This window comes from Aythya marila (assembly GCF_965140915.1).
Source record: "Aythya marila genome assembly, chromosome: 13".
NCBI classification, from domain to species: Eukaryota; Metazoa; Chordata; class Aves; order Anseriformes; family Anatidae; genus Aythya; species Aythya marila.
Genome location: NC_139054.1, coordinates 333,492 through 359,624, shown reverse-complemented (window position 1 = coordinate 359,624; position 26,133 = coordinate 333,492). Strand labels below are relative to the sequence as shown.

Sequence of the window (26,133 nt, the reverse complement as noted above, 5' to 3'; positions counted from 1 at the left end):
CAGCCCATTGTTCTCACTGGCACTGAAAGAGGCTTTGTGTTGCTGGATGATTCCTACCGAGTATGCCAAGGTGTTTTTCTTCTTCTGACTGCTGCTTTTCCTCACGGAAACTCTCATCAGTATATTCCACATACTTGGCCTTCCAATAGACTCCCCCAATTCGGTAGAGGCTACGCTTGAAAAACTTCTCAGCAGGGCTAAAGGCAAAAAGCAAATGCCAGGTTATTTTTATGGAAATCAGTCCTTTTCTCCTGCTTCCTCTCCACAGCCCTACTCCCTACAACATGCCCCTCTGGCAATGCCAGCAGCATCTCCATATTAAGCAGCTTTCTCAGACAAGGGGAGCATCTCTGGTTTAGAATAAGCAGAGCTCATCACTGTGAAGTGTTTTCACCCTCCAGACTCATGTCAGCTGTGTTCAGCGAGCACTGCTGGCACAGGGACCTCTCCCAGCTGAAACAACCAGGTTCAAAGGCACAGGTCTGAACAGCATCTCTCTGTACAATATGCAAAAGAGGGCAATGCAGTAAATGGGAAGACAACACAGCCCAGGGGACAACCACAATCATAACTGTAAACACAGGACAGCTGTAAGGAGGGATTTATTTCCTTTGCCACCACCCTCTCCACCACAGACAGATGTAACCTGCCTTGCAGGAAAGGCAGCTTAGTTACAAGGACAAGTCACGGGTCTAGATAGCTTGCAGTTCTACGGTCTGGAAGAGTTGCTGCATGGTTTTGGGTAAATTATTAACCTCTCTGCATTTCTACTTCTTCAGTCTCCAACAGCTTCCCAGGGGAGGGAAGGGAGAGGGAGGCATGCCTTTCTTTCAGTTTCAGAAACCACTGCTACCACAATCATTTGACACATGGAATGGAAAGCTGTCATGGAGGTCACTGCATTTAATTTCCTAGAAATTGCTTGCTGCAGCAAGGCTACACTGAAGCGTATCCGCAGACTAGCTCTGCCACCCTGTGTCTGCTGCAAAATGCACTTGCTTAGTAGCTTATCAGACCTGTGGATTTCTTCCTAGGTCAGGCACACCAAGCAGAAATGAAGCCCAGAGAAAAAAGCAGCAGCTCATGTTCTACATAAACTGGGACTCTTGGAGTCTGCAGGTAAGGCCACAAAACACAGCAGCACACTTCCACGTGAAGTACCCTGAGATACCTAGTACTGCTTTTGGTACAGTCCAGCTACAGCAGCTGACATTTTTAGTTGGGCTAATCCATGTGAATTGCAGACATGTCATTTGCTAAGAAGGAAATCCCACATTTTCTTCAGCAGCCTCCTTTCATACTAGAAGCCCCCATCAGCCTTTTGCTTACCTGCCTGCCTCACTCAGCTGTTTCCCGCTGCTTTGGTCATGTCCTGAAGGTCCGTAGTCCCACTGCACTTCCTTTGCAGCTATGTAGTATTTCCGAACTTTCCCCTTCAGGGCAGGTTCCAGAGCTTGCTGAGAACAGGGCCGGACTTCGTAGAAAGCCCCCATCCCAGCTGCCCAAGACATGGTGGAGGATACACAGGCTTAATGCCTCTCAACCAGCAAACAGTCCCACCTTCCTACCACAAACCAGCCATTCCTTTTCTGTTGTCCCCAAAGGTACATGGCTGGGAGGTGATTAGAATAATGATTTGAAGGTGATTAGAAGGTGATTTCCCACAGAAAGGATTTTTAATGCTGGTAAACAGAGCTTCTTACCTTAAATATTAGACGCTAGATAAGGATAGACAGAGAGCAAACAGACCCTTCTCTCCTCAGATGTACCATGCCAGGGCCTCTTACAGGGACTACTGTTCTTAGGGCACTGCCTCATTTTAAGTTTCAGCTGTGCCAGTGTTCATCAGTGACCAATGTAGAACATCATTATAAGTCACCCCTGGTAAGCTTAGCATATATATTAATAACTAACCCACCACAATTTATACAAGACAAGGAATCACCCATTCAACTATGGACATTTTTAATGGGAATGCTGCCCAAGGCACTGTCCCCTACCACAAAGTGCATTACAAGACCACACTGGGAGAAAAAAGGGAGGCCACCGTGTGGAACACATTCCAGTGTCTGTCTTACCTTCTATGTGATCATTGAGCTGACAGCTCAGGAGCCATCTCCCAGGGTTACTGGGGATCATGTCTGCTGCAACAAAAGTGGCTGGGAAAAGGCTGGCCACATCTGTCCTGTGGCCTCGAATGTTGAGTGTTTCTCCATGGAAGTAGGCTGTATGAACATCGATTTCATTGCCCATTCCAAAGAGATGCCATGAAATGTGATCCCCAGCACACATCGTCAACACAGGGAGATTCCCAAACACAAAGCCATTAATAGCTGAAAAAACAAACAAGTCAAAAATCAGAGATCAGAAGAAGTGCCTTCAGAGCTTGTGCCTGCAGCTGACAATACAGACAGGTTTGAAGGATAGACCTACCCAGAACTCATACTCTTCTTCTGGAGAGCTCAGTTACAGAAGTCATTTCCTAACATGAAGCACATTCAGAATCTCCAAACAACTAAGAAAGGCTCACTCAAGCCAAAGATTAGATCAAAATAACATGTTTTCCCCTGGAGTTGCTGCACTGTCCCTGTGACATTGTTTGCTTAGCATGTGATCTCACAGCTTTCTACTACCCTTTTTCCCTCTACCTGCAGCCTGGTATACAATGGCAGATGTGCATTTCAAGATACTAGAGCACTGGCACACCCAGAGTATCTGGACAAAGTCAGTAGCTTCACAAAGATGACACTGACCGTGCATTTTGTTACTCTCTTGGAACTCTTCATCTTCTTTGTCTACAGAGCCTGGATCTGTGCAGAATGACGCAATGTTCTCATCCAAGTACCAGCTTAGGTTCTCATCCACCACACTGAACATCAGAAAGAAATCGACATCCACATCCTGGCGTCTTTGAGAAGTGCCAGTCAGTATTCCTAGGGTGAAAGAAAAGGTGAATGATTACCCATCCATGCAGAAAAGCAAACATTGGTTTTAAGGGTTTAAAACACCAACAGAAGAAAAACTTCTTATCACACAAGTCAGAGACAGATGCTTTCCCCACCATTCTAGCATGGCTCACTTCAGAGTTCTAGCAATTGCATCCATTTCTAGTACACTGCTGCTACTATATGGCTCAATCCTATGCAGCTCCAGCTCCGCATGGCTGAACTGCAACTCCAGTGTTCTCACTTCTGCTGAAATCAAACAGTACTCCTAATTTTTTAATATACAAACTAGATATCAGGCAAGATTCCCCCTCCTAACATGAATTTAAACAGCCCTCTCAGATCAAGAAGCCTACAAGCTCAGCTGCCTGGCCACTAGAGGATAAAGACAATGCAATGATCAGAACCCAACCAGAACACAGGTACTGTCTTCTTCAGTCATGTCACATTTTCCCATTTGGTTGGGAGCTGCCTCCTGGAGTATCTTCTCATCCTGTCCTTACCCAAGTCACCACAAAAATCTTCACAAAATGAAACTCAGCTGCTTTCCCTGGGAACTTTTACCTTCTTTGCATGTAAGTAGCGGCCCAATTAACCCAGATGCAATATCCTTTGGTGCATCAATATGAGAGTGGTAGATCCAGGTCAAGCAGTTTGGATCATCAGCAGTTGGGCTGTGATCTTCAGGAACAGTCCAAGTATAGGTGTAATTCCCTCCTGGGGGGACAGCATCATCCTTCTTCTGATCCTGGGGGGACATATCAGGATACAGGGATCCTAGAACAATTGAGCAATCACAACATCCATTCAAGAAGAGCAGAGATGTCCAAACATGTAACCTTATACTGAGCCTCTCACACTCAGTAGATAGCTGTGTATGTATTTGGGTAGCAGCTTTCAAATCAAGACTCAGCATCCCAAGGTTGAAATAGCACTTAATGTCATTCATTAAAGAGAAACTGAGTCACAAAACCCTTGTAAGGCAACACGCCAAGCAAACAGATCAGCACAGGCTCAAAGGTTATTGCCATTCTGCCTACTGCTGCTTGGCCTTCAACAAGGCCATGTGTAGCTCTCTGGCCTCATACTTTATCATTCCTGTGAAGCTCAATGAAGCTTATCACACTCGTGGCTCTCATACTGCAGCACTTTAAACAATGAATATAATATTTTCTATGCCACTTTCCCACTAGCAAGCCTTGGAAGCTCTACAAAAATCAAGCAATCCAGACTGTGTACTTTAATGTCCAAGTCAGGAAACTACTCCCAGACCCATAAGCCTACAAACCCAACATTGTGACTTAAAGACTGAAATACATTTGCTTTCCAGCAATACAGCTCTGGGCTAACCAAGTCTGTGGATTCTTTACAGACATTTCTCCTCAGTGTATACTCCTCAGTTCCCAACCAGAAAAATCCATCTCCATTTTGGCAACGGCTCATTTACCTTCAGAGTCCTTTTCGTAGAAGACACCATGAGGATGGATTGTATATGGCCGACTAGCAAAGTTTTTTAGGTGTACTTTAATGGTATCCCCCACTTCTGCTCGGATGATGGGCCCAAGAAACCCCAGCCAGCCAGGTTTGGGAATCTCAGTGGTGTAGGTGGCATCTGTATATTGCTTGTACACAGATTTCTTGTATGTGCTTCCCACCCTGTCTTTGCCAGACTGCAGGAACATTGAGGCCTTTCTGTTAAATTCAGAAAAGGGAAAGGCACCATGAGAAATGCATTATACAAAACAGCTTGTTGGTAACACAAGAGTAGTGATGACACGTAGCTTTCTCAGGTAAGCCCTGAAGCTTTCAGCATCACAGAGAACCTCCCATGCTCTACCCTAACACACCCTAAACCAGCAGCAAACTTTCTCTTCCCACCTATGGCTGCTGTGACACAGAACACAACCTATTCATGAAATAGTGAGTGATACAACTGTCTGCTTTGGAGCACATGAAATACAACAGGACGCTGGCCAGTTTATACCTCGGTGCGCCTGGAACCAGGGCCACAAGTACAGTCAGATACCAAACTCCAGCTGATACACAAAGCCATGGCCTCACCCTCCATTTGTCATGAAAGGACAAAGTGCACCCCTGAACTGTGCAAACAAAGAATGAGAAAGATGGTGCTTCTCTGACAATCACATGTAAGTGACGTGGGAAGACCAAAGCCCTTCCCACTCCCGCTTCCACCTTTGTCGGTCCTTTGGAAACTTATCTCAACACCTTTGTGGGGTTTGCTGCTGGATCACAAGAAGGGATGAAAAAAAGAATCACATGAGCTCTCTGTCAAAAATCCAGACTAAAAGATGCTTTTAGACTCAACGTACTCTTAGCTACTTGTATTATGACAGACAAGTCAGGCAGGTATGTACCCTGCACATAATCAGCTTTCAGAGTTAAAAACTCATACAGGTACTAAAGTTCAACACAGGAACATATTTGCTCTTTATGACTATGTCTTAGTAGATAAGAGATGAGTCATGGTACAGGTATGAGTAGGACAGGCCTGAGTGAGAGCTCAGGTAACTTCTCTCACCCCCTTGGAAACCTACAGCAACATACATCCTGAAACAGAGAAACTCAATACCTTGCTCCAGAAGATGAACAGTGGAGGCAAAGACCAATTAACATTGCCTTCGTCATTCATTGTATAGCTAGAGCCCAGCCCCTCACCATCTAAAGCTCATGTTTCTGAGGTCATCCCTGGAGCCACTATTATCAAAGTGTATGGACAATTTGTACTTTTTTGCATATCTGCCTCTTTCCCTACATAGTTCATTTCTTCCAAACAAAACACATTCTTCAAGCATTTTACCAATTCTAATATTCATACCAAATTATTTTCTTACTGCTAGCAATTTGACTTCTGCAGTCATTGTACAAGTCCCAATAACTAATTGTGTGCAGTGACAATTTAAATACTTCAAGTTTAATAGCCATTACCTTCATTTTCTTCTCTTCATGTGTTATGAGAGAAAGCAAACAAAAAGCACTGCATTTGTTATCACTGCAGGAATTGGTGAAAACACCTTTATTTAGCCTGAATTTTGGGGAATTTCTTTTTCTGTGAATACTTTAAGTCTACTCAGCATCTCCTGAGAATGGGGAATTTCTCATGCTAAACTGGTGGCCCTTGTTTTTCCTTTGAACCCATCCTAGTCCAGTTGCGTCACTTTGAAACAAAATGTTGAAATCCCCAAGTGTTATTCTGTGATTTATTATGGCATGTGAGCATAAACAACAGAGCAAGCCAATAAACACAGTTTATAGAAAAAGGAAAAAACGCAAATATCTTAAAAAAGCTGTGGAAAGCAAGACCAAAAAAATCTAAACAAAACAACAACAGAAAAAATGCCTGGGGTTTTGAAAACCAGAAACAAAAACTGCTTTTGTTGTGACTCAAAGCAATTACTGCAGTTTCTAGATTTACTTTTCCCCAAAAAAAAAAACATTTTAAAAACAACTAAGGTTTCACTCACGAAGCTCCATCCAGTCTAAGGCTTGAAATCCCATTTACATAAAAAAAAGCCAGCTTCATTAAGTCATTTTCATCAAGGTGAAAACTCATTATGTTTCAGGATAAGTAAGCTGATCTCCAGCTGGAACTACGAAAAATTAAACCCCAGGGCAGAGTATTGCACAATCTGTTCTATTATAGTGTTTGTACTTCCCTCTAGCATAACCAACATTGGTCACTGGATGCTCCATTAAATTGACCATTCTTTTTCCCACTGGTACAGTTTCGTACAATAAAACAAGTTAACCATTAAGCTCATAAAGACCAGACACTTAATCCTGTCTCTTGCTTGCTTAGATGCCCCAGAATACTTGCATGAAGTTACCCAGAAAATTACTAGTTTAAGCTAGCAGACTTTAACCAGATTCAGTTCTTACAGAGCAAAACATACAGGCTATGTGCAATGCTTTGATTACTGAACATGTTCTTTCCTGTCGGAGCATAGTTCCAGTCCACCTCACGGATCCCCAGGTAATAGACTCGGGTGATGCCTCCAGCAAACATGGGTGTTGGCAAATGGATGCAAAACAGCAACAACCAGAACAATTCCATTGTGGCCAGAAGTGAATGCTTTGGAGGATAAGCCTATTTGGGGGAAAAGGAAAAACAAACTTAGTAAAACAGAAGCAGAATGACCTCATAACTTTATCCTAAATAAGCTGGTTTGAAACTACTGGATATTTTGAGAGGGTGTGAGGACATCAGGTAGAAGTCCTGCTGTGGTCATTAAATATCCATGGGTCTGAGACAACAAGGAAATCATCCCCGTAACACACAAGGTGAATGGAGTTTATGCCAGTAAACCGTGCTTCTCTCATAACAGTTTAACTTATTGCTTTGTCTTTTGAACAATTTGGCCACATTACATGTTTCATAATGTTGTGCTGCTAACTTGGTAAGATTTCACTCAGTAGGGGATAAGGTGAACAGTCACGGTGTTTGTTAGCAGAGCAGGCAGCCATAAATACCTATGCTGTGCAACCATCTTAAGGCCTGGGGGTCCTGAGCAGAATGTGCCACAGGCAGTGGAATTTAAAGTGATCAGTTTTTCCCCGATACCAACATCCCAAATCATCTTAAAGGTCTGCATACAAGGCAAAAGAAAATAATCCTGCACAAGAAACTTGATTGTTAACTGTTGCCTATATCCCTCTGCTCAACTAAGCCACCTGAGAAGTATGACTTAGTAACTATGAAGTAATTGTAAATTTTAACTTTTTTCAAGATTGCTCTTATATTAACTATTTTCTCCACAATCTAGATCATGAAGTAAGGACCTTACTCATAAAACTTGTGATTGACAACAAGCTTGGTGTACGCATGAGAAACATTCTGAAGAGAGATCCAATGCAAGTTGCGGAAATTTTATGAAATTGAACCAGTATTCACAATATTTTACCTCATTGAAGAACTACCTGCATGAAGAAGAAACTGATGCAATATGGAGGAGTAGAATTACACCAGAGGATAAAAAATAGCTTGTGAATAAAATGGATGAGAAAATAAATACAAATCACAAGAAAATGCTTAAGAAAGATCTCATCTGTTGATGTACTTAAAGCTGGATGCAGCCAATAACCAAACTGACATCTAAAATATATGTCCAGCTCTTTATACGCATAAAAGCAACTTTGAAAAAGTTCAGCGGAGAGAAACAGGAAATGTGAGAATAAGAAAAATCTATCAAGGATATTTAAGGTAATCAGCTTTCCTGAACTCCAAAAAGAAGGGGATGGTGACATAGCACCACACCAAGCAGACAGGGTTTTGTTTGCTTTTATAAAGAGGTTTGTCATTATTTATTCTCCCGTCTTTGGTAGTAACAACATGAATTGGAGTTTTATTTGTGGCAAAAGTAGATATTCTGTAAGGCTTTGGCTAGCACGGCATCACACACAAAAGGCTTTCCCAGGGAAGCTGTGAAATCCGTTACCAGATCTGATGCCCAATACATTGGATTCGACCCCAGTACACTGCAATGGACAGGACACCTACTCACATCACTTCCAACCCGTAATTCTGTGATTTCCAAACATGCTGTCCTATTCTCAAAAGCTAATTATCATTAAGTATTACTGGTTCCAAACATGCATTAAATTTAGAAGTTGAAAGAAAGCCTCTCTCCGCTTGGAAGAAGCTCCTTCCCTCCTTCCTCAGAAGGAAGGCGCGGGGATCTCCCCTGGATTCGAGGCATCCCCGCCCCCCCCGCACGGCTCGGCTCTCTCTCCCGCAGCAGCTCTGTCCGCGAGCCCCTCAGGAGGGCAGCGCCACGTTCCCAGCCACGCACCCGAACGGCCCCGGGCGCAGCCCGGCCCCGGCCCCGGCCCCAGCGCCGCGGGGAAGCAGCGGGGCAGACACCGCATCCCGCGGCCGCTCGCTGCCCGCCGCCCCCGGCCCGGCCCGGCCCCGCGGCTGCCGCCGGTGCGGAGCCGGGCGAGGGGCTGCTCGGCACCCCAAGGCCTGGGCTCGGGGAGCTGCAACCCGCAGCCAGCGCCAGGGAGACCGAGCTGGGGCTGGGCGCTGCTGAGACCGGGCATTCGGTGCGGGCCAGTCTCTGATCTTACCGGCTTGGACAGCGGTATCTAATCCTAGGAAAGGGCAAAGCTTAGGCTGCATACCAAGGCCGAGCAGTGACTCTTGGAGCTGGCCAAGAAGCCTGCCTGCCGACAAGCCCCAGCTGTGTCAGCCCGCGATTTCTACGTGCCCGAGTCCCTGCCTCCCACATTAAAGTTCAGCGCTGCATCATCGGACCCTTTATCTGATAAAACTAGACCAGAAGCCGCGGCAGGCTAAATGCCGTGCGAATTCACTCTGGTGTTGAGCGAAAAAGTCAAGGAGGAAACCTTCCCGACAGCCTAACGAGGTTTTCGCGGCCGCCCCGTCCAGAGCCCGGGCACGGCTGGGAAGCGGCACAGCCTCGCCCAACCGAGGCTCCCCGGGCCGGGCTGGCTCTGTCCTCAGGTTGTCCTCACAGCATCTCCTCACCACTCAGTTATTCTGCTAACGGACGGCGAACAACACCAATAACCTTTACGTCCTTTTTCCAAAAGTTCATTTTTCATTGAAATCTGTGACAAGAAACAAAAAAAAAAACACAAATTGTGTGTTCTGGTCGTCAATGAACCTCGACGTTTTACAGCACAGCCTTCACTCCCAGGAGTTAGTGCTGCCGATCCCTTAACAAAACCGGAGCTGCAAGCAAAAGGCAAGCCCGGATTTCAGCACACCCGCTGGCCGATCAGCCCCCGTTCCAGCGGATTAATTCCGTCTGCCCGCGCCCCGGGCTCTCCCCCGACGTTGCACCCGGGGAAGGGCACTGCCCGGGGGGACACGCGCGCGGCGCCCCGGCCCCCCCCGGTCCCCCCCCCCCCTTACTTTTTGGAGCGGGGCAGGTGCGGGACCCGACGCGGAGCCGTCAGCTGGGAGCCATTCCCCTGCCGCGCCCGCAGCGCACCGCGAGCTGCCGGGCACGCACCGAGCGCCGCCGGGGACAAAGTCTGGGCCGTAAAGCAGGGCGACGCCTCGCCGCGGGGGGGCGGCCGCCGCGGGGCTGGGGCCGGGGGCACACGAGCCGCCTCCGGGGGCCGGCCGCGGTGACCCGCGCCCCCGGGGCCGCCCCGCCCGTCCCCCCGGGGCGGCACCAGCCTGCGGGACCCGGACCGGGACCGGCCCCTCCCGCGGGACGCGGCCCCTTTAAGGCCGCCCGGTGACGCCGCCGGCCCCGCGCGCGGCGCTCCCCCGGGAGCACAACAAGCGGCACGCTCGCGGCGCGGGCGGGGCGGGGCCACGCGGCGCGCACCAATGGGCGGCCTTCCTGCGCCCCGGGGCCCCGCCCCGCGCGGCGCGCGTCACGGCGGCCGCCGGGGGCTCCGCCCGGCCCGGCGCGGCCCGGTCCGCCCGCAGCAGCAGCAGCAGCGCCCGGCCCGGCCCGGCTCCAGCCCCAGCATGCGGGAAGGGTCGGCGCTGCCCGGCGGCCCCGGCGCCGCCGCGGTGCCCGGCTTCCTGGCCAAGCTCTGGGCGCTGGTGGAGGACCCGCAGAGCGACGACGTCATCTGCTGGAGCAGGGTGAGCGCGGGCGGGGGCCGCGGGGCTCGGGGAGGGGCCCCCAGGGGCTCCCCGGGGGCGCCGGGCCGGGCCGGGCCGAGCCAGCGGAGCGCGGCGCCCCGGGGGCCGATCCCCGCTGTGCGGTGAGGAGCGGAGCGGAGCCCGGGGCCGGCCCTTCCCGTCCCGCAGGAGGGGCCTCTCCGGGCGCGCCTGCCCCGGGGCCGTCCCGTGCCGCTTCCCGGCGTGCGGCCTGCCCTCGCCGCTGTCCTCAGGCCGTGCGGCCCGTGCTGCTCGTCCGCGCCGCTCTGCCTCATCCTCGTGCTTCCCGAGCAGCGCCGGCACCTGCCCGGGCCCGGGGCGCTGGGAGCCGGGAGCGCAGCGGGCCTGGAGCCGGGCCGGGCTCGTAGCGGCTCCGCAGCGTTACCTGGCTATTTTTAGCGGTGACACAGCGCGTACAATGGAAGAACCGTGTCAGGAGCTAGCCCGACTCCGGCCGGCGGAGATAAAAGCCCTCTAGTGGCACGAATGCCGTCGTGCTTGAGCAATATTTCAGTTTCCTCTGAACTGAGACAGAAGCAGAGCCATGGTTGCCGTTTTTTGCTTTTTTTTTTTTTTTTTTAGAGCTGCTTTTCTTTGGCTTTGGGTAAAGTCTTCAGGGTTCCAAAAACTACCCGCTATGCAAGAGGAGTGTTCCACGTAACAATTTTTGTTGTTTAGGATTCAAACTTGTTAGTACAGTCCCCAGTGCTCATAAATGACCACATAGACAGTACCCTTTCGCCAAGTGTTTTGCCCTTCCATGTCATAGGAACCGTTTCCATCAGTTTATGGTCTTGGCATAAAAGCAAAACCTTAAAAATGCTGTGCTTGTTCTCTCACTGTTATTTCGGCTTGCTTCCTAGAATGGTGAGAACTTCTGTATACTGGATGAGCAGAGGTTTGCTAAGGAGCTGCTCCCGAAGTACTTCAAACACAACAATATCTCCAGTTTCATACGACAGCTGAACATGTGTAAGCATCGTCTGTTTGTGTAATGTGTGTATGCATGCTGCCTGCATTGCTGTACTGAAAAAAGATTGTCACCCTGATGGATCAAGCTGGACTAAATCCCTCGATTATGTTTTCTGTGCTCTACTTGTGAGCGTCATAGGCATGTTACATAATGGATATCCTATAACTTGTACAGGCAAAGAAGCTGGAGTGAGGTGGCAATCCAACACTGTGCAGGGCTGCAGCACAGCAGAAGTGGTTGCTTTGGAGCTGATAGTTTATGGGCCGTGTGAAGGTATAAGCTGTACAGAAAACAGCTGCCTCCTTTAGAATTTCCATTTGGAGGAAGAGGGTTAAGCCATTAAGTAAATCCTTTTCGGGAAAGGAGAGGATCTGAAAGATGTTCTGCATCTGCCTGTGTTTCTTCCATGAACTGTAACTATTTGGGAGCTAAGTGGTAACACCAAACTACAAGCTGTAAATAGTCTGCATGCCTTTACTTTGTTCAGTACAAATACTTCTTTTTAAAAAAAATCTTCCTATTTCATAATGTTAGAAGCATGTTTGGCTCCAATGAAACAGAATGATAGAATTCATCATGTAGCATTGGCAAAGAAAGTTAATTAACGGCAATGGATTGATAATAGTAACAGTGGCTTACAGGGAGTTGTTGAGAAGATTTGGAGGAACTCTGTTCTTGCCCAGATTTCCTTGGTCTCTCTTAGCCAATGTCTATTCAGATTCTATGTTAGACATGACAGAGAAAGTGGTCGTATAGTATCCTTGTGCTGCTGTTTGAGTTAAGAGTTGAGATTCCATACTTGTGTGTCAAAGGAGAGTGCAAACAAACAGTTGTCAGTTACATTATGGTAAGGCTGAACGCTTACAATGCTGTCCTGAATGCTTACTCTTCATGTCCTTATTGGACTGATGGCCACATCGTTTTCCTGCTGCACTTATCCTAAGCTTTGATTGAAGTTTTCTAATGAGCATGCTGTTGAAGTGCAGTGAGGCTGGAATATGTTAACCGTGTTAAAAACTTGCATGAGGAGAGAGATGCATTGGTCTGTCAACTAATTTGCGTCTACCCTTTGGTATTTCAAGCCATTGTGGAAATTGGGCTGGTAATGTTGTATTTCAAGCAGGTAGTCTTTAATGAAAAAGGTACTGCATGTGCGTGTGTTTCCATAGGTCGAGGGCTAATTTCTCCTTGCATTGTTCTGTAGACCCTGGTGGTAGATGACAGCATTTGTTTTGATATGTAGTTGCCTGAGATTGTTAACATGAAAGGAGAGGTGCAACGATAATATTTTAGTTGTAATGTCCTAATTAATCTCACTTTTGACTGTCTTCTGTGATTATTTGAACATTCTTGTCTTGCCATTGGATACTGGAAAGCCTCTGCCATGCATGCTGCTTGTACAGCCTGCAAGATTATTTGGTGGCATTGTAGATGTGTCCCCTGTCTGTGACAATCGGAGCAGTGAAATGACTGAACACCAAAAGTTCCAGCACCTATTAACTGTATAGGTGTAGGTATTTCAGTAGTTATGGGGTTTTCTTTAGCTATGTTCTATAGCGGTAAGCTTTACACTGAAAGAAATGACTTTTCTTTTTTTTTTTAATCCCTCTCCACAGATGGTTTCAGGAAGGTGATTGCTCTGGAGAATGGTATGATTACAGCAGAGAAAAGCTCAGTCATTGAATTCCAGCATGCATTCTTCAAGCAAGGGAAGGCACATTTATTGGAAAACATCAAGCGCAAGGTATGGTCTATGCATGTATTTACTTTGCCTTTTTCCTTATGAAAAGAAGCTTATCTAGAGGAAGTATGGGGGTGTCAAACACTTTACAGCCAACAAATTCCACGTGAACCAAGGTTATGTGTTGTCAACTCTTTGTAAAAAGAGTCACAGAATGAAAGAAGTAAAAGAAGATACATTGTCACTTGGTGGTCATTGAAAATTAGCAAGGACTACAGCAAGGGCAGCAGTAATCAGTTCATTTGGACAAGCTTGTATGATTTATATTGTTCCTCAAATACTATATCACCAATAAGCTACATCTGGTTTTAGCACTTACAATTTTCTTTTGTACATTCAGGCCTTGTCTGACCTGTTTCTGCACAGATATTTATCTTGTACTTGCGCATTTCAGCCCATAACATCCTGGCTGCCAGAGAAAGACACTATCGTGGTACATCATGTTGACATTTGAACTTCAGTCTTTTCTTTGGAATGTCGTAATATGGTAGCTACATTGCCCAAGTTAATGAAAGAACAGGGTAGGCTTGAGGATTAGCTGGGGAGCCATAATTGTGTTTTGATTGATTCTTCACTGTGCTGTCTCTGTTCAGAATCACAATTGGTCAGATACAGTTGCACGGTTGCTTCTCTGACACAGGCCTGTGCTTTTCCCAGATGCTGTAACTGCTAACTTGTTTTAGCTTGCACACCCTGCTTTCTGGTATGGTGAGACAGTCAGCTGCTGACGTTATGTATGGCACCATGTATCCCATGAGCGTTGCACTGGGTGGAGTATTCTAGATGGGGAGACAAAAGCTCTAGTTAGTGCCAAAGACATTCACACAAAATGGTTGAACATGCTGGTGAAACATACTCTTTGTTGCACAGGAAATGTGATTTTTGCAATGTCTGTTAGCTTTTCTTGCTCTTTACAGCCTGGAATTAAGTAATATTTCAGTTTGTGCTATAAACTGGCTTTCAGGCCTCCAACAGGAGTTCAAGTTTGAATGCAGGGCTTCCTTGACTTACTCTATTTTACTGTTAGGTCTAGGTTTTCTGCTGATGCGCGTCAGTCTTGACACCCTTATTATCTAGTTACAGACTCTGAAAAAAGTAGTTCCTTGTACTCGGCAGAATGCTTTAGTTTGGCTCCTCTATCTAGAGGCAGGCCTACGGTATTTGAAATTTCTACCTTCTGTCTGCATCTTTTGCATGTCTTTGCCATGGACAGGTGGTATGCTAAGAGGAATCAGATAGTCTTGAATTTCATTTGGGATAAGCATTGTGTGCCTTAGCATAAGGTATTATCTACAACAAACAGCGAAGGGTCCAAAAATGTAGTCAGAGAACTGTTGGGCCATTCATTCCATCCTTTGTAACACTGGACCAGAGAAAACAGTTATATCTGTGCAGTGATTGTTGAATGTTATAATTGTGTTGTTTTACCATGAATTGATGGAATATTATTTTATAACACAGTTTGTCAATTTCTGACCACTTAATGAACTGGGAAAGGGGGGGATCTGTAAGCCAATAACCTGCATGGAAGCTATCTGACACTTCATTAAGCTAATGTCAGATGCTTCCACCTCTCTCTTGGACTTTAAGAGAATAATAAGTAAAATCATAGCATGCTGTAGGTTGGAAGGGGCATCTGATGGCTGTCTGGTACAACTTCATTTTATTTGATTATGGTCAGTATTTGGCTGAATGTTTTGCAAAATTATGTCTACAAAACCTGTACATACCATTCATATTTGTGATGAGACCTATCATTTTCAAAACCTTGAATTGTATATAAACCATCAATGCCACCACCACAGACTTACTGAAGGAAATTAGAGAATTATGACTGTGGAAGTGTGAAGAGGCAAAAATGCGCTTTTTGCTTTCTGATTACTATTCCACCATCATTTGAAGAGGAAGCATTTATAGATTTTGCTGTGGGTAGAAAAGCAGTTTGGACCCTGACTTTCTGGAGACAAGCCTCTGTAATCTTGTAAAGTCACTGCGTGGAATTGTAATAGAGGAAACAACAGTATAGGGATCTGTGGTTCAGCTGGTGTAGGACAAATTTTCCAATCAGGTAGGTGTCATGTAAGTAGATTCCTGTTTTTTCCCCAATAACTTAATGGAAATTTGTTACTCCTGTGCTGGCAGATTTATCCGCAGTTAAAAATGAATGTGACCATACCCTCTTTTACTCCTCTATTACTTGTTTTGCTTTTGGCTGGTGGCTTACACTTTGACACTAGAGGGCAAGCTTTCTTCAGACATGTCAGAGAGAACCGCTTATGAAAGGCAGTTTTCAACCACTGGTAGGGATTTTAGCATGAATTACAATGGTGCCATTCTCTTGATTTCATTGACATCTTGTTTTTTTTCACATGGTTGAGACTGTCCTAAAGGCTGTCATCTATAACAATTGTCTTGTTTTATGATACACAAGTTTTATATGATCTTACCTAATATTTTAATGGAGTTTTTACCTCTTCTACAGACTAATTACACTGTTCATTTAGAAAAAAGTATGAAAGGCACTGTTCTTAGTAAAGAATGTGTAACTTGATCCTATTTTAGGTATCTGCAGTAAGAACTGAGGATCTCAAGGTCTGTGCAGAGGATTTACACAAAGTACTCTCTGAAGTCCAGGAAATGAGAGAGCAGCAGAACAACATGGATGTCAGACTGGCTAACATGAAGAGGTATGCTCTGTTTCAGAAGCACTTAGGAATTGAATGGGGTTTATAGCTAAAGGAGCTTGACTCTAAACGTGTTTCAGTTGAAACAGGTGATGCTATATTCTTTTTTTATGAATCTGCATTCTGTGCCACACAGCATTTTGAATAGTTTGTTTTCATAATTCAGTAACAGACCAGAAATTCAAACTGGGAGTTTCTTGTCTATCTTGAGATGTCAATTTAGTTGCCATCATCTATAGTATTTTTTTAGGGGTATCAAATAATTTCCTGTTCTAAACACAAAGCAGGGCTAGATGCAACAAGGGAGAATTAATGTTTGATTTTCTTTCTGATCAGAAATGGACTTTGTGTGTCCTCATCTCTGTTCCTTCATATGCTTTTTGCATGGGCACTGGGAGTTCACTCAGATCACTGGCATGCAAGTGGGTATCAACCAAAGCTCAGAAGATGAATTTACTCCCTCTGTTCATATTGTTTTGTTTGTTTTTTTAATATTTTGAAACTTCTGAGGTGGTCTGTGTTACAAGTAGCCTGTTTCCAAACACCAAGTCTTAATTCTAAGCTTTAGAGGCTTTGAAGGAAGGAATACCTCAGATCAAGATTATTGATGGAGCAGCAGAGAATGAGAATGTGCTAATTAGTGAGCATTTGGTCCTGCTTGGTGGAGAATGGAGTTAGTTTAACCCAGGGCTTATATTAGTGGATCTGACTAACTAATTGTTAGTTATCCACAGAAGGAATGTTGCCATTGGTCCTGCAAGGTACTGTGAAAGTTTGAAAGCTGTGAAACTAAATCATATAAAGTAAACTCTGTTCATCCTCTGTCTTCTGATTTATTCTGCATTGCAGAGAAAATAAGGCCCTGTGGAAAGAAGTGGCAGTTCTAAGGCAGAAGCACAGTCAACAACAGAAGCTGCTGTCTAAGGTACCATTGCAGCATCTTCAGTGCTACCATCCTTATTCCTGCCTCTGTGATACTTGATGGCATTCTTTGCTTATGTAGAATGATAAATGACACAGAGCTGAACAGGCTATATTAATACAGCACAAAGAAAATGTTCACAGTTCCTGAGTGTCCAAGAAGTAGCACAGCAAAGAATCCCAAGCAAGGGATTTTTCCTTTTACTAAGGAAAATCTTAGTAAAAACAATTTTAATGTGTTGAAATCTCAGTGAATCTTATTTGGAGAGAAATAATTAAATCAAGTTGACCTGGGGTAAATGTGGGGCAGGAGTCATGGTAATGAGCAAGATACTGCAGGCACACAGAATGGAGCCTGTGAAAGAACGAACCAAGGCAGACTTAGAATATTCAAGAAGTCAACTTGGAACCTGGAAACAAAAGGAGTTGCTGCACTGGATCAAATTTTCTCTGGTTTATCCCTCAGCTTTTTCTGGTCTGGAGTTTTCCATAGTGACTTGCGGTGTTATATTACATTTTTGTAAAAATCTGTGCAAGTGAAATAATTTTTCAATGGCTTTTGTAACTTTTTTTTTCTTTTAACATAAAGGTACAAATGGATATTTAATTTACCTGTTAATTTCAATCACAAAAATAAAGTCTGAGTTAATAATTTAATATTCTGATTGCTAAGCTAATCACTTGGTTTTGGCTCTCTGTTTTTTCTTTTTAGATTCTTCAATTTATACTAAGTTTGATGCGAGGAAATTATATTGTTGGGGTCAAAAGGAAAAGGTAATTACTGGATAGGTCACAAACTAGTGTCAGATGTGCATTATGGGGATGAATCAACTTCTAGAAGCAAGATACTTTTCTCAAGGTGCATGATGAATATTTTTACATAGGATGGGAAGAGAATATACTATGCATTTTGAGGTTTGAAGGGAACGGTTGCCAGAAATGGTAGCTCTTTAAAAAAAAAAAAAAAAAAAAGTGCCAGTGTTACTGACTTATCGCAAAACAAAAAGTGTGCTTAGAGTGTAGTCTGTCTGCAGTACGTTTAAATAAACAATTTCAAAAAAGCCACTTTTAGAAATCAAAGAGTAGTTCTTACTGTTACTGCACATATTTGGCATTGCTACAGCTGTTTACTACAGAAGTATACACTAAAGTCATACTTTGTCTCAGGTCTCTAACGGATGCTGCAGGTGCTTCACCTTCCAAATACAGCCGTCAGTATGTTCGCATACCTGTGGAGAGTGGCCAAGCAGTAAGTCTTTCTAGGGAAGGAGACACTGGGTTGGACAGGATGCTGTACAGTGATCTTGAAGTCTTCCTTACAACTGTTAATATTCTGATCTTATAATCAAATGCACTCTATTTTGAAATGGGCTGATTTAAAACATTGCTCTGTCTGCAAAATCCCACCAATCCATACAACTTGGCATAGATGAAATCTGAACGGGAGATAGAAGCTTCAAGAAGAAAGGAGATTAAACATTAAAAATAACAGACTTTTTTGGTTTATTCATTCTATTTGCTATATATTGCAGATGGCTTTTTCTGAACATAATTCAGATGATGAGGATGGAAATGGTACAGGTCTCATCATTCGAGATATCACTGATACCCTGGAAAATGCCACCAATGGTCTCCTTGCTGTGGCACACACAAGTGGCAGAGCCAGGTACGTATAGGGATGTGAAAGTTAACAACTGAAGCATAAATCCTAGTAGTTATGTTAATGTAAGTTACCCAATATGTTTTGGGAACCCACCTCTGAGTTTCTGCTCTATTTGTACATTATAGGTCTGTTTGTAGGCTCTCTAGACTAAAAAGTAGACCAATCTGAAATTTTTTAGTTCCAGAGACGCAATGTTGTGAGTTTCCCTCCCACTAAATGTCCATGTATTCTTATGCCCTCTTTGGTCTGTCAGAATTTAGTTATGTGAAGTCAAGCTGTTCTTTTCCATATGTCCTATATATGAACTCATTATCAATCTGAAGAGTTACAGAGCCGGTGTTTGGTCTCCATGCTGGAAGAAAAAAACATGAGGTTTTGTTAGCAAATTAAAAAAAAACAAAACAAAACTGTAAGAATTGAACCTTTTTAAAAAAATCACATTTTATTCTGGTCTATTCTGTATAGCAGGTATGAAATAAATGCAAATAAAAGGCTTAAAGGGGGGCTTTTCTTTATAGAAACTGAAAATGCGTGACTGTGACTGTCAGTATATAAAGGGCGGTTATAAGAGATGGAGAGAGATTTTTATCAGTGTCTCCAGTGGCAGGACAAAAGGTAATGGTTTTAAACTGACAGAGGGTAGATTTAGCTTGGATATTAAGAAGAATTTATTTTGTGATTAGGGTAGGGAGGTGCTCTAACAGCCTGTCCAGAAAAGATCATGGATGCCCCATGATTGAAAGTGTTCCACGTCAGGTTGGACAGGACTTCCAAGCAACTTGAACTAGTGAAAGATGTCCCTGCCTATGGCAGGGTGTTTGGACTGGGTGATCTTTAAAGGTCCTTTCCTACCCAAACCATTTTATGATTGTATGAAAATGGGGCGTTCTGCTCTGATACATGCTGTCCATAGAAATTGTAACAACTGATTCTTCATCTGCCTTTAGGAAGGCACTTTCTTTTACAAGACCAGTTGGTTATTTGAGCTCTTAATAGGCTTGACCTCACTAGGTATTAAGATGTAAAATACTAAGCTTCCAGTGAGCACTAACACAGTTGATATTCTCCTGTGTCTTGTTTCTCTGTGGGTTGCATTTTAGAGAGACACAGACAGCTCTGGATCCTGGCTTACCTATTTGTCAAGTATCACAGCCAAATGAGTTAAATTGTGTAGAACCTATCCCTCCAGTTCATATAAATGATGTCAGCAAATCCGGTGAAATAGGAAATGTTGCTGTTGAACTCCATACTGCACAAGCTAATGCTCCAGAAGACCCTGCATCAGTGATTGACTCCATCTTGAATGAGAATAACTCTGGAAACCAAAGTGATCCTTTACTGGACAGGTATGCAGATCACTATATTCACTTATTTCTGGACACTTACGCAGTTGTCTTGCAGAATCTCATTATTAAACAGTTCTGTGTCATAGTTTTAGAGGATGTATCTAGCAGAACATAGTGAAATTGCTTTTCAAACATCTCCAATGAAATGAGTTTTCTCCCCCTTTTCTAATAGGTCTTGAAAAAGACAAGCATTAGCATAGACTAAAAGCAGGGCAAGTTCATCTGGAATCTGTTCTGTCAGCTGTCACAAGTTTGCCTTGACTTCTGGTATTTCTTTTGGAGCATTAGCGTGGTTGGTCTGTCCTGTCAGCCCTTGTATCGCCAACTACTGATGTTGCCAAGTGTGCTGCCCAACAGCAGATCAGACTAGAGATTCCAGTAGGGAACCATGCACCTCCTTGTTTCTTAGGACTGCCTTGAAATCGTACATTATTTGTAGCTAAGTATTCCAATACAGAAGTAAGCTTGCAGCACAGTGAGAAACTCAGTACTGGGCCACATGTGCCACTTCCTTTCTACTTCATTTATTGTCCCTTGTATCCTGACCCCAGTCCTTACAAACACATACAATTAGGTAACAATCTGGTGTTCCTGTTTCAAAATAGATACCTAGTGTTCCTTCAGATGCAGATTATCTGTAGTCCTTTGCTTATCATTTATTGTTCACAGGTAAAAGCTTTTGGACCTTATCCTAAACAGATACTAGTCCATAGACTGAATTCTGAGAACATTCAAAAGATATTAAAATGAAAGAGGAAATAGTTACATGAGGAGGATTGCTTTTTTGAAATGATAGCTGTTATGATACTTGCTGTACAGATGGCTTTCCTTGCATGTGTTCTGCAAAGAATTGGGCCATGGAAATTGATACAGCAATGTGGTTTTGTTAATTTGGCCATAAGCTGTTCTGGATTGTGAGCAACCCTGTCTGGCTGTCATCTCGCCCAACAGCTGTAATAACCAACCAATTAGCAGCTTATAAGAGGTTTTTCCTGTCCTGTAGTGTAAAAGACGACCCTAATTGCTGACTGTTGCTTGTGGTAATTTTCTTTTTTTCAGAGAGGAAATTCAAGATTTTCTTAATTGTATTGATGCCAGCCTTGAAGAGCTTCAAGCAATGTTGTCTGGGAAGCAGTATAACTTTGGCTCTGAAGCTTTCAGCGATGTGAGTGGCTTTTCATTTATTCTGGTTTCTGAAAAGTACAGTTTAGGTTGTGTTACAAGATTTTATGGATTTGTTCCATGTTGTAATGGGCAAGTGAGAAGAAAATCTTGAAAAGCAAATAGTTATGGATAGAATTGTACATAGTCATCCGAGGAGTCTAACAAAATATAAGGTAATGCTGAGAGCCTTTTTCAGTTTATACAGTACTTTCATTTCATATAACTTAAAAACAACCAACTTCTCTCCTTCTTGCTGTTTATTGTCACATCCTGATTACTGATCCATGTGCTTCCTTGGGCAGATGAAGTAGGATCTCTCAGAAGTTTTAATAACCTTATTATGTCATAAACTCTCCTATATATGGTCTGTTTCTGTTTTCAGACATTTAATCCTGAGCTGCCAGCTCTGGATATGAACTTGATGGAAACTCCCCCTGGTATGGAAAATGTAAGAGTAAGATTTGCTTCTGTGGTGGGGAGGGCTAAAGTGATTCTAAGAGCTAAACTTTCCTGATGCAGTTTAAGGGTAGGGACCAGACTGATAGCACAGGATGAAACTGACATTTTATTTAATCCTTATGACTTCATGTTTTCTGTTATTACTGTTGGTGTACAGGAATGTAATAAGGTTCTCAAAATAAGCTTCTTAAATTTCTAGCTGCAGTAACACACTCAGTGTGCTGATTTCAATTGATACTTTGCTTAGAATAACACTTTGCTTTATAAATGTACCTGAGAGCATAAGGAAGAGGGAAACACGCTGGTGTTTGCTGAATGAGCTGTCTGCCTGCCCTGAGGAACTTTTTTAATTATTCCTGTCTATTAATTCTGTATCTTCTGTTTAGAAAGAACAGGTTGGAAAATCTAGTCTCTGTTTTTGGTCTATGTGAAAAGAGTTTCTTGTTTTGTCTTTTAGTCAAGTAATAACTACGCCTGGGATTGTAGTTCAGATTGTGTGCCTTCGTCTGCTGGAAGGCTGAAGAAAAAGTATTAAACAAAGAAAAAAAAAGTAATGCGGTATGCAGTATTTATTCTAAACATGTCTGCATAAAACTTCCTCAGAGGACATGCTAAAGCTCAGTACAACTTTCTATTGAATGGGGCCCAAAAAAGGAATGTCTTATGTTACAAAAAAGCCTTGCAAGTGTCATTTATTTTGTAACTCAGCAATACTATTTGAACTAGGACTTCTCTGTCATGGGAGCTTACATCACAACTGAGGTAAAATCCTGTTGTGTTCGAGCAGTGCTTGTAAAACTTGATTTTATTGCTGAAATCATGTGTAACAGTGTTATTCCAACAAAGCAGACCATAAGAAAGCTTTGGGCTGGGTGGGTAAACTGAATATTTGCTAATCATGAGATTGTTTGGCTCTGGTAAGTTAAGTTTGTCTGTATTTCATCTTGCACTTTTCTGAGAGTTCCTGTTTGCCGGCCTCTGTGGAATAATGGGTTTGTGGGGTCAGGAGTTTACATTACTCAGCGGTGTCATTCCTATTCCCTCCTCCTTTCACCTTTAATTATGTTAACCAGCCAGTTAAGAACTGGATATTTTTGTTAAGCATTCTGTTTTATTCTTTGTCCATTTTGCTTCAGATTGCGAACTTGGCAGACAGCACTGAAGATCTAGGAGCAAGTGAGAGAGAAACAGCAGGAAGCAAAGGTGGGCAGGAAGGAACAGCTGTGACAATTCCAAACTCTTCCAAAACTATGTATTGAAATGGAATTTTTCTAGCTTGTAATACGGCTTAATTCCTTCTTTGGCCTGGGCTTAAAAAGTTCTTAAAGACTGGGATGTTTCACTGACTTTAATGAAGCTGTACCTCAATCTTACAGGCCCCGTTCTGTTCCCCATGTTGGTGTTAACCGTTCCTCTTTTCTTATATGTGACGGAGTGCCACAATAAGGAGCAGAACTGCAAATGTCATTGTGGAAGTATCTCGTATATGACAACACCCACAAATGAAGTGCTACTCATTCTACTTTAGTGATGCCAGTGCATGCAATATATTCAGTGGCCTGAAGTGTGTTTTAGATACTGATCTTAGCTGTAGGTCTTAGTCATTTCCAACTGTAGATGTGGTCTTTCAGAGCTCAGCTGTGCAGTTTTCTTTAGTGAAGCAAGTTTTGAAGCACCTTTTCCAGTGTTCCTTGCATTCCTTTAAAGCATTTCACTTTAAGTGTCGTAGGATCCTGGAGTTTAAAATGTTTGTTTTCCCTCAGATATGCAGCTGATACAGTACAGGGCCAATCCTCTGCTTTCATTATTTGAAGAACTACCTTCCAGTGAAGCCACAGGGAAGACAGAGGATCCAAAAGACCTCCTCTTGGCCCCGCTGGAGGAAAAACCTGCTCTCCAACCTCCTTCAGGTGGTGAAACTGTCTTGCCATTAGCAGCTCCAGAAAACCAGGCAGAGCCTCCGGATGCTCTGGGAATGGGTGATCCACCTCTCCTCTCAGAAGATGGGAATGGAGAGTATAAACTGTTTCCACTCTTGCTCCTCAGTCCTGTTGCTAACTTCATAGAAGAGGCCTCTGAGATAGAAACTTCTTGAACTCATGTAATATGTATAACTGGCGTAGTGGTGTGAAACAGACAGCAAGGATAAATGGATCAGCAAGAAGTTTGATCTTCTCTCTCCTATCCTGCTTACTGGGTGTCATATTCTATATAGACAAGAGAAAGTTCTCTTTCTACAAGCAAGGAGTGCATGTGGAAAAGCTGAAAACAAGCTCAAAGCAAGAGATAATGGGAATGAAGACATGGGGAGGAGGGAAGCGCAACCTTTCTGTAAACATACCGCAATGTATTCCATAACTGTTTTAATCTGATATCCTTATTGCAAAAGGAAATCTGTTTGTATCCTGTTTGTAAAATCTGGCTGTTTTTTATTAGCTATGTAGTAATGTCGTGTGTAATGTTTCAAACCTGAGTTTTACTCTTTCTGAGATGTTTCAAGAGGTGGCTTGTCTATTGTTTGGAGTTTTTTTAATTTGAGGTTTCTTTTTTAATAGTTTGTGGCTACAATTGTTTGCACCTGCTTAGATTACTTTCCTACTCCTAGATTTGCTCCTAGGTACAGGGAACATTTTTTCCTATGGAAAATTATATTTTAACTCTGGAATATTACTTTTTAACATCCTAACACGCATCCATTGCCATGGATTGTAGGTGTTGCAGTAGGAAGTGCTTGCCACTGGGCGTAATGCTGATTTCTCATGCACATTGTGTGGCAGCTCTTCTAGGGTAACTTGCACATAGGTCATTTGTTCTTGAAAATTGTGAGTAGAACTGATTGGTGAGGTGTCTACTGAAGTCTAGCAGCTATCCTTAAAATGTCTTTTAAAAAAAAAATAAATCCTTAAAACAAAAAAGGTATGGGGTAACTTGCGCTGACATAGGACATTCATTTTCTCTTCTGCTTGCAGTATGTAGTTGTTTATCTGACCTCACATAAACAGTGGACTTTTTCCTGCATTTTCTGCTCATGGGATTTTAAAGCTAAATTGACTAAAATCATTTGACTCCATTGACAATGAATGACAAACTGGTGTCTGCCTAATTAAACTTTTCCCAGAATTCTGTCCTACACTGTTTTCCAAACTTCTTTGAACAGCTGTAATGTAGACATCAGCATTTATCCACTGTTGTCAGTGGGACAGCAAGTGCTCTTTCACTGATACCAAATCTTTAACAGTCTATCGCAAGCCCACACAAACCTGAAATTTGCCGTAGTCATACAAAAATGTTGGGGCTTGAAAAGGCCTGGAGACAAGTAGAAAAAGAGCTGTGTAATGCCATATGGTATTTTCTACTGCTGCAATTACTTGGAAAAAAACAGTTTTAGGAAAAAGTCTACCTACAGGCTTTATTCTCTGAAATTTCTGAACTAATAGTTCTTCTATGCTCAAGAAACCAAGTTATTTTGATATACTGAAGCCTACAAGATAATGCATGTTATCTATGCTGGCCTGGCTAGATTGGGTTTGTGCTTCATTTTTAAATCTTTTGAGTTGACAAGGGAGGATCTTTCTACTGAGTGTATGTGTGTGTATACCTGTAACACCTTCAGTATTGTTTTATTCCATTGTTTATAACTTCCTCGCCTCTATGACCCTTCATGTTCGTATTTGATGAAATGCCTTTTGTCAAGTATGTCTTATTCTAGCCTGTCTCAGTCTTTCTTTTTGCTTACTTTTCTTTCTTGAAACAAAGGGCTGAATGGTCTTAAGTTTTCCTGAGCTGAGGGAAAAATGAATTGGGTTCTGGTTGGGTTTTTTTTTGTTTGTTTGTTTTTTTATTCCCAAAGGCCTCAATTTTGCCAAGAGTGAAACAGTAAAAAATTTAGAGACTTCTTCTGCAGTATTTTGGCAGCATAGTGCAGAAAACAAAGTTCTTTGAAGGGTAAATTTTCTGTAATGTCCATTTCCTGAATAGGTTAAACTGAAGAATAATTCCTGTAATGGATTAATGTCGTGTTCTTCCATGATGGAATCTGATCTCACTGCATCTTGCTATGAGCTGTTTGATTGAACTGCATAATTTTTTTTTTTTTAACACAATTCGTCTCTTAAGAAGTTAAGAAACCAAGGCTTAAGAAAGCTTCAAATAAGAATTTGTGAATCTAAGTCTGGTTTATGTACTGGTCTAAGAAATATATGTATTTGCAAGTTTGTTTACAAAAATTGCAATGAAAAGGGGAAGGTTGAATAGCAAGGAAAAACACCATCATGCACTGAAGTAATTAAACTATTGAATTGCAAAACTGTTACGGTGTTTCTTGTATGTTACTTTGACGTCTGTTCTTTGTTCCTCTTTTGCCAACACATTTCCCAAACCAGCTTACTGAACTATCTATCTAGAAGGAAGAACGTCAATGCTCACTAACCCATTTCAATATGCAGCTGCTGCTTGTTCAATAACTCGTGTACTAAGGTTAGCCTGGCAGCTGCTTGCAGAGATCTGAGCCTGAGAAAGAAGGAAGTTCAGATTTATTAACCCATAGAATCAAAGCTTATGGCAGTAGGACTGACTGCCACTGATTGTGTTAGGTCAGGTCACATTTGCAAGTTTGTTCATTGCCTTTGTATAGT

General features: G+C 43.1%; 2 protein-coding genes across 5 annotated transcripts in view; one reads left to right on the top strand and one right to left on the bottom strand.

Moving 5' to 3' along the window:
- HEPH (hephaestin) overlaps nucleotides 1–9,974 on the bottom strand; it is a 28,740-nt gene extending 18,766 nt beyond the window's left edge. Inside the window, exons 1-9 of one of the 4 annotated variants that reach the window (XM_082770512.1) lie at nucleotides 9,841–9,974; nucleotides 9,030–9,533; nucleotides 6,857–7,050; nucleotides 4,393–4,637; nucleotides 3,510–3,722; nucleotides 2,754–2,933; nucleotides 2,079–2,333; nucleotides 1,330–1,498; nucleotides 58–197 (exon numbers count right to left, since the gene is read on the bottom strand). In XM_082770512.1, coding sequence (XP_082626638.1) covers nucleotides 58–197; nucleotides 1,330–1,498; nucleotides 2,079–2,333; nucleotides 2,754–2,933; nucleotides 3,510–3,722; nucleotides 4,393–4,637; nucleotides 6,857–7,017 — 1,363 coding nt within the window. In that variant the 5' untranslated portion in view covers nucleotides 7,018–7,050; nucleotides 9,030–9,533; nucleotides 9,841–9,974. Of the gene's footprint in view, nucleotides 1–57; nucleotides 198–1,329; nucleotides 1,499–2,078; nucleotides 2,334–2,753; nucleotides 2,934–3,509; nucleotides 3,723–4,392; nucleotides 4,638–6,842; nucleotides 7,051–9,029; nucleotides 9,534–9,840 lie in introns of those variants that run through there. The other 3 variants (XM_082770511.1, XM_082770513.1, XM_082770514.1) reach the window with 3 other exon arrangements.
- Nucleotides 9,975–10,295: 321 nt separating this feature from the next.
- On the top strand, nucleotides 10,296–25,805 carry LOC309882961 (heat shock factor protein 3). Its single transcript, XM_082770515.1, has 13 exons — nucleotides 10,296–10,530; nucleotides 11,412–11,520; nucleotides 13,138–13,265; nucleotides 15,825–15,949; nucleotides 16,796–16,871; nucleotides 17,580–17,641; nucleotides 18,035–18,116; nucleotides 18,400–18,533; nucleotides 19,631–19,876; nucleotides 20,936–21,041; nucleotides 21,423–21,488; nucleotides 22,636–22,702; nucleotides 23,263–25,805. Exons 1-13 carry the CDS (start codon nucleotides 10,411–10,413, stop codon nucleotides 23,592–23,594), a joined length of 1,653 nt encoding a protein of 550 aa, XP_082626641.1. The 5' UTR covers nucleotides 10,296–10,410; the 3' UTR covers nucleotides 23,595–25,805.
- Nucleotides 25,806–26,133: the final 328 nt, after the last annotated feature.

Coding starts and splice junctions, on each gene's coding strand:
- LOC309882961 (XM_082770515.1), top strand. CDS start 10,411: ATGCGGGAAGGGTCGGCGCTGCCCGGCGGCCCCGGCGCCGCCGCGGTG. Junction 16,872..17,579: donor AACAGAAGCTGCTGTCTAAG/GTACCATTGCAG, acceptor TTTTCTTTTTAG/ATTCTTCAATTTATACTAAG. Junction 21,042..21,422: donor GCTCTGAAGCTTTCAGCGAT/GTGAGTGGCTTT, acceptor TTCTGTTTTCAG/ACATTTAATCCTGAGCTGCC.